The sequence below is a fragment of the Hypanus sabinus genome, chromosome 3 (genome assembly GCF_030144855.1).
Source record: "Hypanus sabinus isolate sHypSab1 chromosome 3, sHypSab1.hap1, whole genome shotgun sequence".
NCBI lineage: Eukaryota > Metazoa > Chordata > Chondrichthyes > Myliobatiformes > Dasyatidae > Hypanus > Hypanus sabinus.
In genome coordinates, this window is record NC_082708.1 from 114,217,779 (window position 1) to 114,232,962 (window position 15,184).

Below are 15,184 nucleotides of genomic sequence, written 5' to 3' on the forward strand. Positions count from 1 at the left end.
GACTTCTGAATGACTCTTTAGATTTCCAATGGACAAAAAAATATTATCCCCTAGACAACAGCCGAGATTAATGATGATTATGACTATATCCGGGCTTTAGATTGCGTATTGGTGATGTGCATTATCTGAAAGTTTGCATTAACCTTACTTTTGTGCCCCTTTATAAATAAAAACGTTTGAAAATAGTGACATCAGACTTCAACAGACCTCTCGATCTTTGCTGGTAAGTTATCCAGTTACCGGATACGTAACAGTACATAGATGGTAGGGGTATGGAGAGGCTATAGACCCAGTGCAGTTTGATGGGAGTAGGCAGCTTAAATGGTTTGGCACAGACTATATGAGTCAAAGAGTCTGTTTCTATGTTGTACTTTTCCATGACTATGACTAGAGACAAATTATACAGAAGAATAAAATAATTAACGTTGATATTATCGTAAAACATTGAGACAGTACACATGTTCAGAGATCTGCTGTTCATTACGCTTCTAATTAAAATCCATCTTAAACATGTGGAACTAATGTAGATCATACATGTGGAACTAATATTGATCATATAAAGATAGAATCATAAATCTGAAACAACTTCAGAAATCTGAATGCCATTTCAGCCCAGGCTAATTTATGCAGGCACAAAGCAGGAAGATAACAATCAATATCCTTGATGGCAAGTAGGCTAATGCGTACACACTTCATGAAGCCCAGCACAAGCATTATATGCATTCTATTCCATAACCTTCTCATTCTTCTCTCAGAATCAGCTTCTGCACACAGCCATTGAACACACCAACTTTCGACATCATTCCAAGCTGCTGATTTTGAGGCAAAGAGAGATCAGGCACCTCCTGAGTTCATTCTATAATCTAGCAGTTGGTTTCTATTGTACCATGTTATTAAAGCTATCAACTAATATCAATTAATTGGTCTGCAACTGGCTCAACATGATACAAGACAATCATCCAACAGCAATGAAATGAGGTATTTATGTCCAAAGTCACCAGAAGTATTAATCTCTTAAATCTACCTGAGAGTTTCATCCTAACCCTTCAACACTAGTACTTCCCACAGTTGTGTTCTGTCCCCTGCTCTACTCCCTATACCCATGACTGTCTGCTACAGTACAGTGTACTATGTACAGTGCTAACCCAACCTTTAAGTTCACCAACGGTGGCACTATTATCAGTTGGATCAACAATGATGAGATGAAGTACAGGAAAAGAGATTGCAAATATTGTCTCATGTTATTGGAACAACCTAGCTCTCAACTTCAGCAAGATGAAACAGGTGGTTGTTGACCCAAAGAAGTAATGAAGTGAACATAAACCTGGCATCATGATTGAAGTTGCTGTAAAGATCATCAAAAGCCTCAGGTTCCTTGGCATCCCTATCACCAGCAACTTCAACTAGCCCCTCCACACTGATGCCATGATCAAGACAGGGCATCAGCACAGTTAGCTTCTTAGGCATCTGGGAAGATTTGGTTTGTCTTTGAAAAATGTCTCAATCTTCTCCAGATGCAGTTTCGGAGGATTCCTAGCAGGCTGCACCTCAGCCTGGGATCAGCAGAAAGTGGTCATCACAACTCAGCCCATCACAGGCTCATTGTTTCCGTCTATTCAGTCCATCTTCATGATGCGCTGCTTCAGGAAGGCCAATAAGTGTGGTCAAGGATGCCTGCTGCTCAGCCTGCTCCCTTTTGTCTTCTGCTTTCTGGATGACCAGGGCACGAAAGTCAGCACATCCAAACTTCAGAACAGCTTCTACGCCACTACTGCAAGACTTGTGAAACAAATATCCATATCTGCTTCCCAGTGACGTTCTCATGTTTGACCATAAGACAAAGGAGCAGAATTGGGCCATTCTACCCATCAAGCTTGCTCCACTTCTTCTTATTTGGAGAAACGGTGGTTGTGAAACATCCTCACAAAGGTAGACCCAGAAGACTTTTCCATTCACATAAAGTTAATAAATTTATATTTGTAAAAACAAACTGCAAACATTAAATAAGCATTTGAGACTGCTGCCATTGGTTTACAAACTGCAGAATTTCCAGGATGAAATATTTACCAGCTTCCACAAGAACAGTCAATCAATTTTTCCCTGACAATTTTTGTTACGGTGTAAAAATACAAATATGTATTTGTAGAATTATTAAATTCTACAATTATTAAAAATACTGTTTTATAAATGCCTTTTAAAAGAGAAATGCAAAGCTATTAATAAAAGGAAAAAGGTAAATGAGAGAAATGGCACTACTGCTATTTCAGTGAAATAAATTAACCAACAGATAAAATACTAGGAGAACAAAAAATGACAAAATACTCCAAGATCTTCATACAGCAAAGCAACTTCAAAGTTCAAAGTACATTTATTATCAATGTATACGTTGTACAACCTTGAGATCCGTCTCCTTACAAACAGCCACAAAGAAACCGAAAAAACTCATTAAAAAAACTGTCAAAGACCAATGAGCAGAAACAAAAAAAACCAAATCGTACAAACAATGAAAGTAATCAAATAGCATTCAGAATATACGCGAGTCCATTGACACAAAGCCCAGAGCAGCCGGAGCAGGCCACTGCCTCAGTTCAGCACAGAGGCAAGTAAACGTAGTGGAGCTCTCAGACACGAAGCCCGGAGCAGCCGGACATGAAAATGGAACACCTACAACAAGCTGGAGGAACTCAGCAGGTCGGGAAGCATCCGTGGAAACGAGCGGTTAATGTTTCGGACCGAGACCCTTCGTCAGGACGTCAGGATGAAGGGTCTCGGCCCAAAACGTTGACTGCTCATTTCCACGGATGCTGCCCGACCTGCTGAGTTCCTCCAGCATGTTGTACATGTTGTTTTGACCACAGCATCTGTAGTGTACTTTGTATTTACTGGACATGAAAATGGGCAAGGTGCATTTATCCAGATAATTCAAAAAGGAATACAAATTACAAAGCATGAAGGAATTAACAGTTCTGGGTCAAGTGCAACTTTAGAGGTGGAAATTAGTAAGTGGCCAGGAGTAGAGAGTAAAAGTAGAGATAAACTGAGCTGAGGATAAAATTCAAATTGAAAGACAGAACAGGCTTAAGAATATAAATGTCCCATTCCTGTTGTGTCAATGTTATACACTGTTATTTTCTAAATAAGTAATGAGATATCTGAAGCTTAAAGCATTTACAAATAAATCTCTTGAAATCACATACCATCTTGAACCAATAGTCAATTAAACTTTATGAAACTCTTGCAATAGCTACCGCTATACATCTACAAACAATATGATTTGTCTCTAACTTTCTTTCCCTACCTTGTCTAGGCCACAGCTACATGCTTTACGTTAAATCCTGCTAACTATAATTTTCTCACTTTTTCATGTTTTTAAAAAAATATTCATAATTTCTGTTTATATCAGATAAAAATAGGTCAAAAGAAACAAGCAAGAACAAACAGGAGGTGAAACGTATCAGTGTAGTTCCTCCCCAGTTTATAATGGGTTTTGGTCCCTGGGAACTGTTTGTAACCCACCTTGCAAGCTGGAAATGTATTTGGCCAGCAATTTACAATTTACAAAAAATACAAGCCAAAGTCAATGCATAGTTAAACCTCATTTAGACACCCTAACTGAGGTAAAACCTTGCACAATGAAAAAAATACCATTCAGTTATTTGATGTCCTGACATTTAACATAATTTGCCTTCCCTGATGGGGGAACCCAGTGATAAGCAAATTACACCTCTGGTACTAAAATTCTACTTACATTGCAATTATGAGGTACATGGAAAGTTAAACTAAAACATGGGTTAAAGAAATTTAGATGGCTCATCTACTACCATACTTCCAGTTCCCAAACCTCAACTTTAAAGTACAAGGCAGTAAACTACTGAGCAACAATTTGAAATGCCTTTGGCTCTGTTCGTTAATTTTGCTTGCTGATTGCAGTCTTAATGGAATAATAAAAGAAAACATGAAACCCGTTCTTACCTCCAACAAAAGCTCATCTTTTGTTTTTATTAGATGGGCTTTTTTCTTTTCTTGTTCTTGGTCATCATCTTCACCTTCTGACATAACAGCCAATGACAAAGGGGAAGACGAAGATGATGTGGAATCTGAATCACTGTGTGAAATACAATTGAAATTAAACATTATCAAGAGCACCAACAAATGCATACCTGTATATATTACTAATTATTAGATGAGTAACTAGCTGTACTTTTGCCACTTTGGTATAATGAACAATGTAAATTAAAATGAAATAATATCGTAACTGCACTGAAAAGACACATTACTTTGCTTTTAGCAACAAACTGAAAACTAATCAACGACAATCTACAAAGCATCATTAGGGTTCATCTGGAACTAGAGGGAATAAGAATTCTCTATTTACATTAAAAAATATTTTTAAAAATCAGACTTCCAAAATTAAAATTCGGTCTTACTACCACAATAAACCAATAAAAGTTCTATTTCTAAATAATATGACTGACTACAAGTTATTCAACTTCAAACAGAACACTGGAAAATTCAAGGTCCCAGAATATACATTTACAGTGTCGACTTAGATTTACTCAAGAGTTTTGACATCAGATTTGTTCCCTTAGCAGTGAGCTATTGCGGCATGTGAGGGAGGTTACAGGAAATAAAATACCTACCACAGTCTATGGACAGCATCTTAATTGGTAAATGTAGCAAGTATCTATGTATGGATGTATGATCTAAGATTATCCCATTGCACTGTAATTGGCACTATGGAAAAGTATCAAAACTGTCCTGTTTTGCTATAAACATGCAATAATTACCTTTTCAAGAAATCTTAAATTCTGCTTTGAAATGTTGTCTAATAACATGCTGCATTTCTCCAATACTTTATTTTAAATTTCTCTTTAACCTTCTTCACTCTAAAAACATTACCTACTCTCGTTCCTTAATATAACTACCCATAATTTTGTATCCATGTTATTGTTGTATTAAATCTCCTCAACATCCATTCCATATCGACTTCCTTTCTGAAGTGCAGTGCCAATAACTGCCACATTCTCGTTGACGATTTACAAAGATTTAGCACACTTTGTTACTGTGTCATTATTATAAAGAAAAATTATTCTGCATCTTTCAGCAGCCAACAAGCTTTCAGAAACTGTCTAATTATGAAGGAACAGCAATATATTTTCAAGACAGGTTGGTGTGTCACATACAATGGGGTGGCAATCCCACTTGCCTGCTGATCTTGTCCTTCACAGTGCTATCAATCTTAGTTTCTCCAGTAATTTCAATGTCCATCAAGAAAAGTAGTCAATAGTACCATGACTAGGTGAGTTGGGAAAGTTTTAATAAAAATAAGTAACTAGTTTTGTGATTGGTAATAAGGAAACCAACACTTAGGAACAAGTCCACTTGATTTCTTCTTTGCAAACCGATCAGTCACTGTTTCCCTCATTCAAGTCAATACAGTTTAGACTCATCACTGTACTACCCTCACGGAGGTGGTGTAACATCAACTAGATAGCCAAACTCCATTCAAAAATGGCATGACAGTCAAGGTATCGCCTCCTTGGTTTTATTGCAGACTTAATGGCATGACAGCGTATAAGGAATGAAAAAGCAATGTTTCTGCTGGGAAAACAAGAGTCTGGTTTTAGACAGAAATTCTTCCACTCCTAACAAAAGCTCTGGCTTAACGCCAGCCAATGTGCTTTTATGTTTACTACTTCCTGGCTGCACAGGAAATTACCTAATACAGTCCAGAAACTGCTCATTAAAATAACAACTTTCAAATAATAACTAACAAATTTCACAACATATGCCGGTGATATTAAAAGAAAACAACTGAATGTGCTTAATCACATAGAAAAACAAATGAATTGCCCGAAGGGCAGAACACTCCCTACTGACCTTTGTGAGGTCATTAACAAGTACTTTGCTATGATCAGTCTTCTTTGGGCAGGAGCAGAACAACTTCTCAGGAAGGTCCAAGCAGAACCTTGGTCTGTGGTCTTCACCTCTGCCTTCAGGACTCTTCCAGCCCTTCCAGGGAAGGCAGTGGTAAACTCAGCCAAGAGCCACTCATTGTGGTTAGCTTGGCTGTTTCTCAAGAGCATGACATCTCCCTCTTGTAGATCCCTGCAAGTTTTCATCCACTTCAAGAAGGCCTGCAGAGTTGGGAGGTACACGCTGCTCCAGCAAGTCCAGAACTTGTTGGTGAGAATTTGAACCTGTCTCTATTGTCTACAGAGAAGATCTTTATCCGTAAGGTCTGCAAGTGGAGGGGGCTCTCCAACCTTTAGTGTGAGCATCTTTGCAGGCAACAGTATAAGTGGTGAGTTGGGGGTCTGTGGAAACTGGAGCATTTGTTATTGCTGCAACCTCTGCCACAAGGTGCATAGGACTTTGTGGGTAAGGTGAGTGTTCTCCTGGAAAAGCATTGAATCAAGGATTCTTCTCCCCAACCCAACCATGCACTCCCATGAGCCACCCTTATGGAAGGCATGGACGGGGGGTTGAACTCCCAGGTGCAGTCTTGTTGACTCAAGTGCTTCTACACACTGGTGTCCTTCCAGCAGATGACACATTTGTGTAGAACTGAATTGATGACTCTCTTGCCACCTATGGTCTACAAACCTGCTGCTCCAACAGCTCCTTCCATAAGATGACAGTAGAGAGGTCAAGTTGCAACTCTACAAATCTCTGGTGAGACCACACTTAGAGTATTGTGTTCAATTCTGGTCACTTCATTATAGGAAGGATGCGGAAGCTATGGAGAGGGTGCAAAGGAGATTTACCAGGATGTTGCCTGGTTTGGAGAACAAGTCATATGAAGCAAGGTTAACAGAGCTGGGACTTTTCTCTTTGGAGCGTATTAGAATGAGAGGGGACTTGATAGAGGTCTACAAGATTATGAGAGGCACAGATAGGGTGGATAGTCAGTACCTGTTTCCCAGGGCACCAATAGCAAACACAAGAGGGCATATGTACAAATTAAGGGAGTGAAGTTTAGGGGAAACATCAGGGGTAAGTTTGTTTGTTTGTTTTTTTTTTTACGCAGAGTTATGAGTGCCTGGAATGACTTGCCAGGGATGGTGGTGGAGGCTAAAACATTAGGAGTATCTAAGAACCTCTTGGACAGGCACATGGATGAAAGAAAATTGGAGGATTATGGGTAGTGTGGGTTTGGTACTTTTTTTAAGGATTATATAGGTCGGCACAACACAAAGGGCTGAAGGCCCTGTACTGTGCTGTAGTGTTCTATGGTTCTATCTGATGTTTTACTTGGTCATGATAGTGCCATACTAGTGGCAAGGAGATGTAGCTGTCCTTGGGCAGGATTAGGGGGTTCTTTTCTCCAATGTTCAAGTGGAGAATAGCCAGACCAGTTCAAGCTGATGGGAAGGTGACTGTAATTCAAATAACCACATGTTACAACAGAGGTGTGCAGAAGTGCATCTCTAAACGTACGAAGTGGATGGGCTACAGTGGCAGAAGACCATGAACGTACACATAGTGGCCATTTTAAAAGGCACAAGAAGTACCTAATAAAATGACCACTGAGAGTATGTAGTAGTTAATGTTTTAAAAAACCAAATTACAACATATATTAATGCAGAATCAGGTGATGTGGTGCAGCTAAGTGACAAGGGAGCTGGTGGACCCCATTGTGGTTCCTGGTGACCACATCTGCAGCAAGCATTGGTTGCTTGAGGGGCTCAAGCTCAAAGCTGATGAGCTGGAATCTGAGTTTCAAACAGTGCGAAGCATTGAAGGGGAAAGTTCCCTGGATGTGCTGCTTCAGGAGGCAGTCACACCCATTAGATTAACTACTTCAAATTCAGTCTGTGGCCAGGAACAAAAGGCTAATACTGCAAAAAGTAATGCTAGAGGAGTCACAGCCCTTGAGCTTGCCCAACAAGTCTGAGATTCTTGCTTCATGTGCAGATGGGAGTTCGGGGCTGTAGGATGAATGAGCAAAGCATTGCACTGTGGTTCAGGGAGCCATTCAAGAGAAGGAAGAGAAGGGAAATGTAGTTGTCACTGGGCATAGCATAGTCAGGGGAAGTAGACACAATTCTCTGTCACAAGGATCAAGAGCGAGTAGAGTGCAGGAGAAGCTATGGAAGCTTCCAGAATAAGACATGGAGTAACGAATTAGAAAGGGGCAAAAGTTAATTTTCCAGCAACATGGAGACAAAATTGAAAAGAGTGGTGAATAGAAGACAGAACGTGTTGTATGTAAATGCACACAGTATATACAATAAGGTAAATGAATTGTGCAGTTAGAAATTGGCTGATGTGATGTTTTGGACATCACGGAGTTGTGGTTGCAAGATCACATTTGGGAGCTAAACATCCAAGATACACATTATATCAAAAGGACAGGCAGGTTGGCAGAGGAGGTGGAGTGGATTCGTTGGTAAAAATTAAATCAAATCCTAAGAGATGACATAGGATCAGAAGATTTTGATTTAATTTTGATGGGAGTTACATACAGTCCATCAAACAACAGCCAGCATGTGGGGTGCAAATTACAACAGGAGATAGAAAATGCATATAAAAAGGGCAATGTCACAATGCTCATGGGGGATTTCAACATGCAGGTAGATTGGGAAAATCAGGTTGGTGCTGAATCCCAAGAATTAATAGGACACCAGGGAGAGATTTTCAAACAGCTTGTGGTCAAGCCCACTAGGAAAAGGCAATTTGAATTGGATGTTATGGAGCGACCAGATTTGATTTGGGAGCTGAAGGTAAAGGAACCCTTAGCAGAAAGTGATCAGTATATATTAGAATTCACCCCGCAGTTTGAGGGGAAGAAGCTAAAATAGGATGAAGTAAAGTATTACAGTGAAGTAAAGGTAACTACAGAAGCACGAGAGAGGAGCTGGCCAAAGTTGATTGGAAGTGGACACAATCAGGGGTGATGGTAGAGCAGCAATGGCTAAAGTTTCTGAGAGCAATTTGGAAGACACAGGATCAGTTCATCCATAAGAAGCAGCAGCATTCTAAATGGTGGCTTTTGCAAAACTGATAGATTAAACACATGGAAATAAAGGTGATTGGATCTTTTATTCTTAAATTCATAGCAAGATGGAGCAAGAAAATGTGTTATAGGTTAATTAGTTTGGCACAACATCATTGGCTGAAGGGACTGTTTCTGAGCTGTATTGTTTTATTCTCTATGTTCAAGATACTCTTAACTATTAGACTCTACATTATCTCACAAAAATAATTCTATCTAATCACTTGCTGAGCATTTTGGTTTATTTCACAGCCAGTATAATGAAGTAGATTATTTTATAACAGGCTCTCTTTAACAACATGCAAGGTAGCTAAGTGGTTACTGTACCAGTGAACCAGGTTCAATTCCCACCGGAGTCTGTAAGGAGTTTTTATGTTCTCCCCGTGACCACGTGGGATTCCTCCGGGTGCTCCAGGCTCTTTCCACAGTCCAAAGACCTACCGGTTGGAGGGTAAATTGCTCATTGTAAATTGCCCCGTGATTAGGCTAGGATTATATTGGTGGTTGCTGGGCGGTGTAGCTCGAAGGGTTGGAAGGACCTATTCTGTGCTGTATCTCAAAAAAAAATTAAATAAACACAAAATCTTTAAATAATGTTCTTAATTTCTAACTTACTTTATTAGGAGTTTAAAGAGATTGGCATGTCAACAAATACACTCAAAAGCTTCTGGAGCTGTACCGTGGAGAGCATTCTGACAGGCTGCATCACTGTCTGGTATGGAGGGGCTACTGCACAGTACCAAAAGAAGCTGCAGCATGTAGTATATCTAGTCAGCTCCATCTTGGGCATTAGCCTACAAAGTACCCAGGACATCTCTAGGGAGCGGTATCTCAGATAGGCAGCGTCCTTTATTAAGGAACTTCAGTACCCAGGACATGCCTTTTTCTCAATGTTACCATCAGGTAGGAGGTACAGAAGCCTGAAGGCACACACTCAGCGATTCAGGAACAGCTTCTTCCCATCCAATTCTTAAATGAACATTGAAACTTTGACCACTACCTCACTTTTTTAATATATGGTATTTCTGTTTTTTGCAGTTTTTAATCTATTCAATACTGTAATTGATTTACTTATTTATTATTATTCTTATTTTATTTTCTCTTCTATCTTATGTATTGCATTGAATTGCTGCTGCTAAGTTATCAAATTTCACATCACGTGCCAGTGATAATAAACCTGATTCTGATTCTGAAAAATTAATTCTAATCTACACGATTCTGCGATACCTAACAAATCTGTCAACAAGCATTGAGTTCCAAATCTGACGTCTGCACCAAAATAAACTGTTCCCACAGATTAATTGCTCAGAGCCTAGCACAGCTTATTTGTGCGTTGTGTTAGTCAAAAATCAATATTTAATTATTGCATCTGACAACAAAACAACTGAGAAATGCAGTTGACACATTGTAAAAGCAGCTCTCTATTCACAGAGGGAAGTCTTAATCTCATATCCAGCACCAAGACTGAAGAACTCCTAATTGGGTCCTAATGGTAGTTTTAGATAAATGGAGTAGTAACTCAGTCATAAATTAACAATGAGTTGTCACTTGTACTGCTTTACCAGTTACCTTCCAGTCTTGTCATTTGTCAGGTGGTATGTTACCCTGAATTAAAATGGTTCCAATTTAAACCTGAAGGAGGCAGATAATGGATATGGATGGTTTCAACGATAAAACATAAAAGTAATGGGCAGGCATCTGAGACAAGAAGCTGTCAACTAACTGAATAATTTATCTCACAACTTGTGAGTCTGATTCTGGTCAAATTTAAAGAATCAGCTCTACTAAAATATAAGTTTGAAAGGATTTTTGAGAAGATTCCCAAGTTGGCAATGCTTTCAACTGGAGCCATCAGTTCTTAAAGAAGCAGTTCAAAATTCCTGTATCATAATTCCAAGAAATCAGCATTTTCAGTTGTTAGCTATCAGATGCAATAATGCATGTTTTCACCGCCCCAAGGCACAATTAAACTTTTCCACAACCTGATCAATGTGTGAGAGCAGTTGATTTTGGTGATGGAAATGGAACAGAAAATCTTCACCAAGCCCCAGATACTGGAATTCAAATGTGGATTCAGCAAGCATTCATGACTTCAAAAGAGGATGCAGCCAAGTAACCCATGAAGTGCACGAAAGAGCTACATTTGGAATTTAAAGTAATATGTATTTCACACTTGCAGATCAATATTATTCCAAACCAACATGCTTTTACCATTTGTTATATCTATGAGAGAAGGTGAATGAACTACGTGGTTTAAAAATTTAAAGACCATGTTCAAACAAGTTCTAGACCCAACTCTATGATACCTACAGCTGTAAATACAGATCAGCAAAACTCATGTGTTCTGAAAAATTATGACTCTCAAAAGTAATTAGCTGAACAATGCAGAATGAGAGAAACCGAGGTTCAATCAGCAGACCTGGTATGTGCCTGCTGTTAGGTTGTCACTGCATCCTTATAGTCCGCAGAGTATAAATGTTACTGATTCTGTTTATGCTACTTTGAGATGTGTTCCAGAAAAGAATGAAGGGGATCAGATCCTATAGTCATACCCTATCAAATCAGTCCTCCATTCAATTGAGCTATACCAAAGAAGAAGCCAGCTTGCATTTTGCAGGCAGCGTCCTTGATTCGTTATTGAACTTCAGAAGATGCAGCAGGGACTTACTGAGGTGGAACAAACACTGAACCAAAAAAATACAATGTGTCAAGTCAAAGTAGTACAGCACAGAAACTGTGGTCCAATACATCCATGCCCACCATTATTGCCCAACTACATCAATCTCAGTTACCTGCATTAGGACCATACCCTTCAATGTATTGCCTGTTTAAGTGCTTGTCTAAATATCTCTTGAAGCAGTGATTGCATCTAATTCTATCACCTCTTCTAGCAGCTAGTGTGTGCAAAAGTAGATTCCCCTCAGATTCCCTTTAAAACTCAATCCTCTCACCTTAAAAATAAGCTCACAAGTTTTTGATACCTTGACCAGAGGAAAACAATTCTAAAATTGGAGAAATAGAAAAAAAACACAGGGGAAAAAAATCCTCCAGTCTAAGCAACATCTTGGCAACTCTCCACCACAACTGCAACCCTCTGTAAGTGGCCAAAATGAGAACAAAAATAGTGAAGTTGTGTTCACTGTTCATTCAGAAATCAGACGGTAGAGGGGAAGAGGCTGTTCCTAAAACATTGACTATGTATCTTCAGGCTTCTGCACCTCTGCTCTGCTGTTAGTAATGAAAACAGGGTATCGCCTGGGTGGTAGGAGTTCTTAATGATAGCTACCAGCTTTTTAAGGCATTGCCTTTTGAAGATGCCCTTGATGATGGAGAGGCTAGAATCTATGATGGAACTGGCAAAGTTTACAATGCCCTGCAGCTTTTTCCTATTCTATGCAGTAACCCCCTCTATACCACACAGTGATGTAACCAGTTAGAATACTCTCCACAGTACATCTGTAGAAATTTGCAAAAGTCCTTGTGAGTAGATCTGCTCAAACACCTAATGAATTACTATGAGAGTGCTTTCTTCATAATTGCATCAATATGTTGGACTCAGGATAGATCTTCTGAGATGTTGCCACTCAGGAATTTGAAACTGCTTATCTTTTCACAGGCAATCCCTACATGAGAACTATTGTGTGTTCCTTCATCTGCCCCTTTCTGAAGTTCGCATCAATTCCTTGAACTTACTGACTTTGAATGCAAAGTTGTTGCTGCAACACCATTCAACTAGCTGATCTAACTCACCCCCTACATCTCATCGTCACCATCTGATATTCTGCAGACAACAGTTATATCATCAGTGAACTTGTAGCTGGCATTTGAGTAGTGACCAGTCACACAGTCAAGGTGGACAGAGAGCGGAGCAGCGGGCTAAACACGAGTCCTTTAGGTGTGCGGGTGCTGACTGTCGACAATGAGGAGATGTTACTACAGACCCACACTGACTGTTGTTTCCCCGGTGAGGAACTCAAGAATTCAGTTGCAGAGGGACATACGGAGGCACAGCATTTGAAACTGATTGATTAGTACTGAAGGGATGATGGTGTTCAACACTGAACTGTAATCAATAAAGAGCAGCCTGACATAGGTACTGCTGCTGTTCAGATGGTCCAAGGTCATGTAGAAAGTCGGTGAGGTTGCACATTATTTTCATTTTACATCTTTAATTAGACATCTCCTCCCCCGGGTACTTCCCATTGTTGATGACTCATTACATTGATTATTTATTTCAATCCATGTGGATTCTGCTTCTGTCCTTCAATTTGTACTCCCATTATGACAATGACAACTATTGTTGCCTTATACCAAAATTTCCTTTTTAATTCTTTAAAACAATATTTTGTTGTTGGTCCTATTGTTTGTGTCACCAGCCAGAAACTATTCCTACTATGCTTAACTCCTCTCTAAATATTTTCCCACCAGCACACAATTTAGAAGCTGTGCACTGATCTGCCACCAGATTAGTTCGATTTTAATAGTTCTTTCTTTTTAAATTCTTGATTTTTCCTTGATCATGTTTTCTATCTATATTTTATTGTGCTTCTCACTATGTTACTAATTTTAAATGGTATGAAAAGCCATATTTAAATCTTAGGATAGCGGTCACAATTCTGGTTCAGGTGACCTAGGAGCAGAATTAGGCCATTTGGCCCATCGAGTCTGATTCCGCATTTAATCATGGCTGATTTATTATCCTCTCAACCCCATTCTTCTGCCTTCTCCCCATAACCTTTGACACCCTGGTTAATCAAGAACCTATCAACCTCCACCCTAAATATGACCAATGACTTGTCCTGCATTGCCATCTATGGCAAAGAATTCCAGAGATTCACTATCCTCTGGCTAAAAAAATTATTCCTTATCTCTGTTTTAAATGGACGTCCCTCAATTCTGAGGCTGTGCCCTCTGGTCCTAGACTCCCCCACTACAGGAAACATCCTCTCCACATCCACTCAATCCAGACTTTTCAATATTTGATAGGTCTCAATGAGATATTATCTCATTCTTCTAAACTCCAGGGAGTACAGAACCATCAAATGCTCCTTATATGTTAACCCTTTCATTCCTGGGATTCGTCTTATGAACTTCCTCTGGACTCTCTCCAATGCCAACACATTTTTTCTTAGATAAGGGGAACCAAAATTGCTCAAAATACTCCAACTGCAGTCTGACCATGCCATATGAACTCTCAGCATAACATCCCTGCTCTTAAATTCTAGTCCTCTCGAAATAAATGCTAACATTGCATTTGCCTTCCTTACCACTGATTCAACCTGCAAATTAACCTTTAGGGAATCCAGCACAAGAACTACCAAGTCCCTCTGCACCTCTGATTTTTGAAATTTCTCCCCATTTAGAAAAACGGTTCATGCTTTTATTCCTTCTGCCGAAGTGCATGACAATACACTTCCCTGCTTTGTACAGTATTCCATTTGACACCTTGTTGCCCATTCACTTAATCTGTCCAAGTCTTTCTGCAGACTCATTGCTTCCTCAGCTATCTGCCCCCCCCCCCCCGTATCTTTGTATCATCTGAAAACTTGGCCACAAAGCCATCAATTCCATCATCCAAATCACTGACATATAATGTGAAAAAAAGCTCCCACCACTGACACCTACAGAACATCACTAATCTTCAGCAAAAGAGCTCCTTTATTCCCACTTTTTGCTTGCTATCAGTCATTCAATCTCCTATTCAAAGCAGTATCTTTCTTGTAACAACATGGGCTCTTATCTTGTTAAGCAGCCTGATGTATGGCACCTTGTAAAAAGGCTTTCTGAAAATCAAAATAAACAACATCCATTGATTCTTTGTCTATCCTGCTTGCTATTTCCTCAAATAATTCCAATAGATTTGTCAGACAAAATTTTCCCTCAAGAAAAGCATGCTAACATTGGCCTACTTTATCACATGCCTCCAAGTACCCTGAGACCTAATCCTTAATAATAGACTCTAAGATCTTCCCAACCACTGAAGTCAGGCTAACTGATCTATAATTACAAACACAAGCTACACTGCAGATGCTGGGGTCAAAGCAACACGCACAACACGCTGGAGGAACTCAGCAGGTCGGGCAGCATCCATGGAAATGAGCAGTCAATGTTTCGGGCCGAGACCCTTCGTCAGGACTGAAAAGGGAGGAGGCAGGGGCCCTATCAAGAAGGTGGGGGGTGGGAAGG

General features: G+C 39.7%; 1 protein-coding gene across 2 annotated transcripts in view; it reads right to left on the reverse strand.

Annotated features, from left to right (window-relative positions):
- Positions 1 to 15,184, reverse strand: part of naf1 (nuclear assembly factor 1 homolog (S. cerevisiae)) — a 165,967-nt gene that overhangs the window by 144,871 nt on the left and 5,912 nt on the right. For both annotated transcript variants that reach the window (XM_059964965.1, XM_059964966.1), the window contains exon 3: positions 3,973 to 4,105. In XM_059964965.1, coding sequence (XP_059820948.1) covers positions 3,973 to 4,105 — 133 coding nt within the window. The remainder of the gene's footprint in view (positions 1 to 3,972; positions 4,106 to 15,184) is intronic.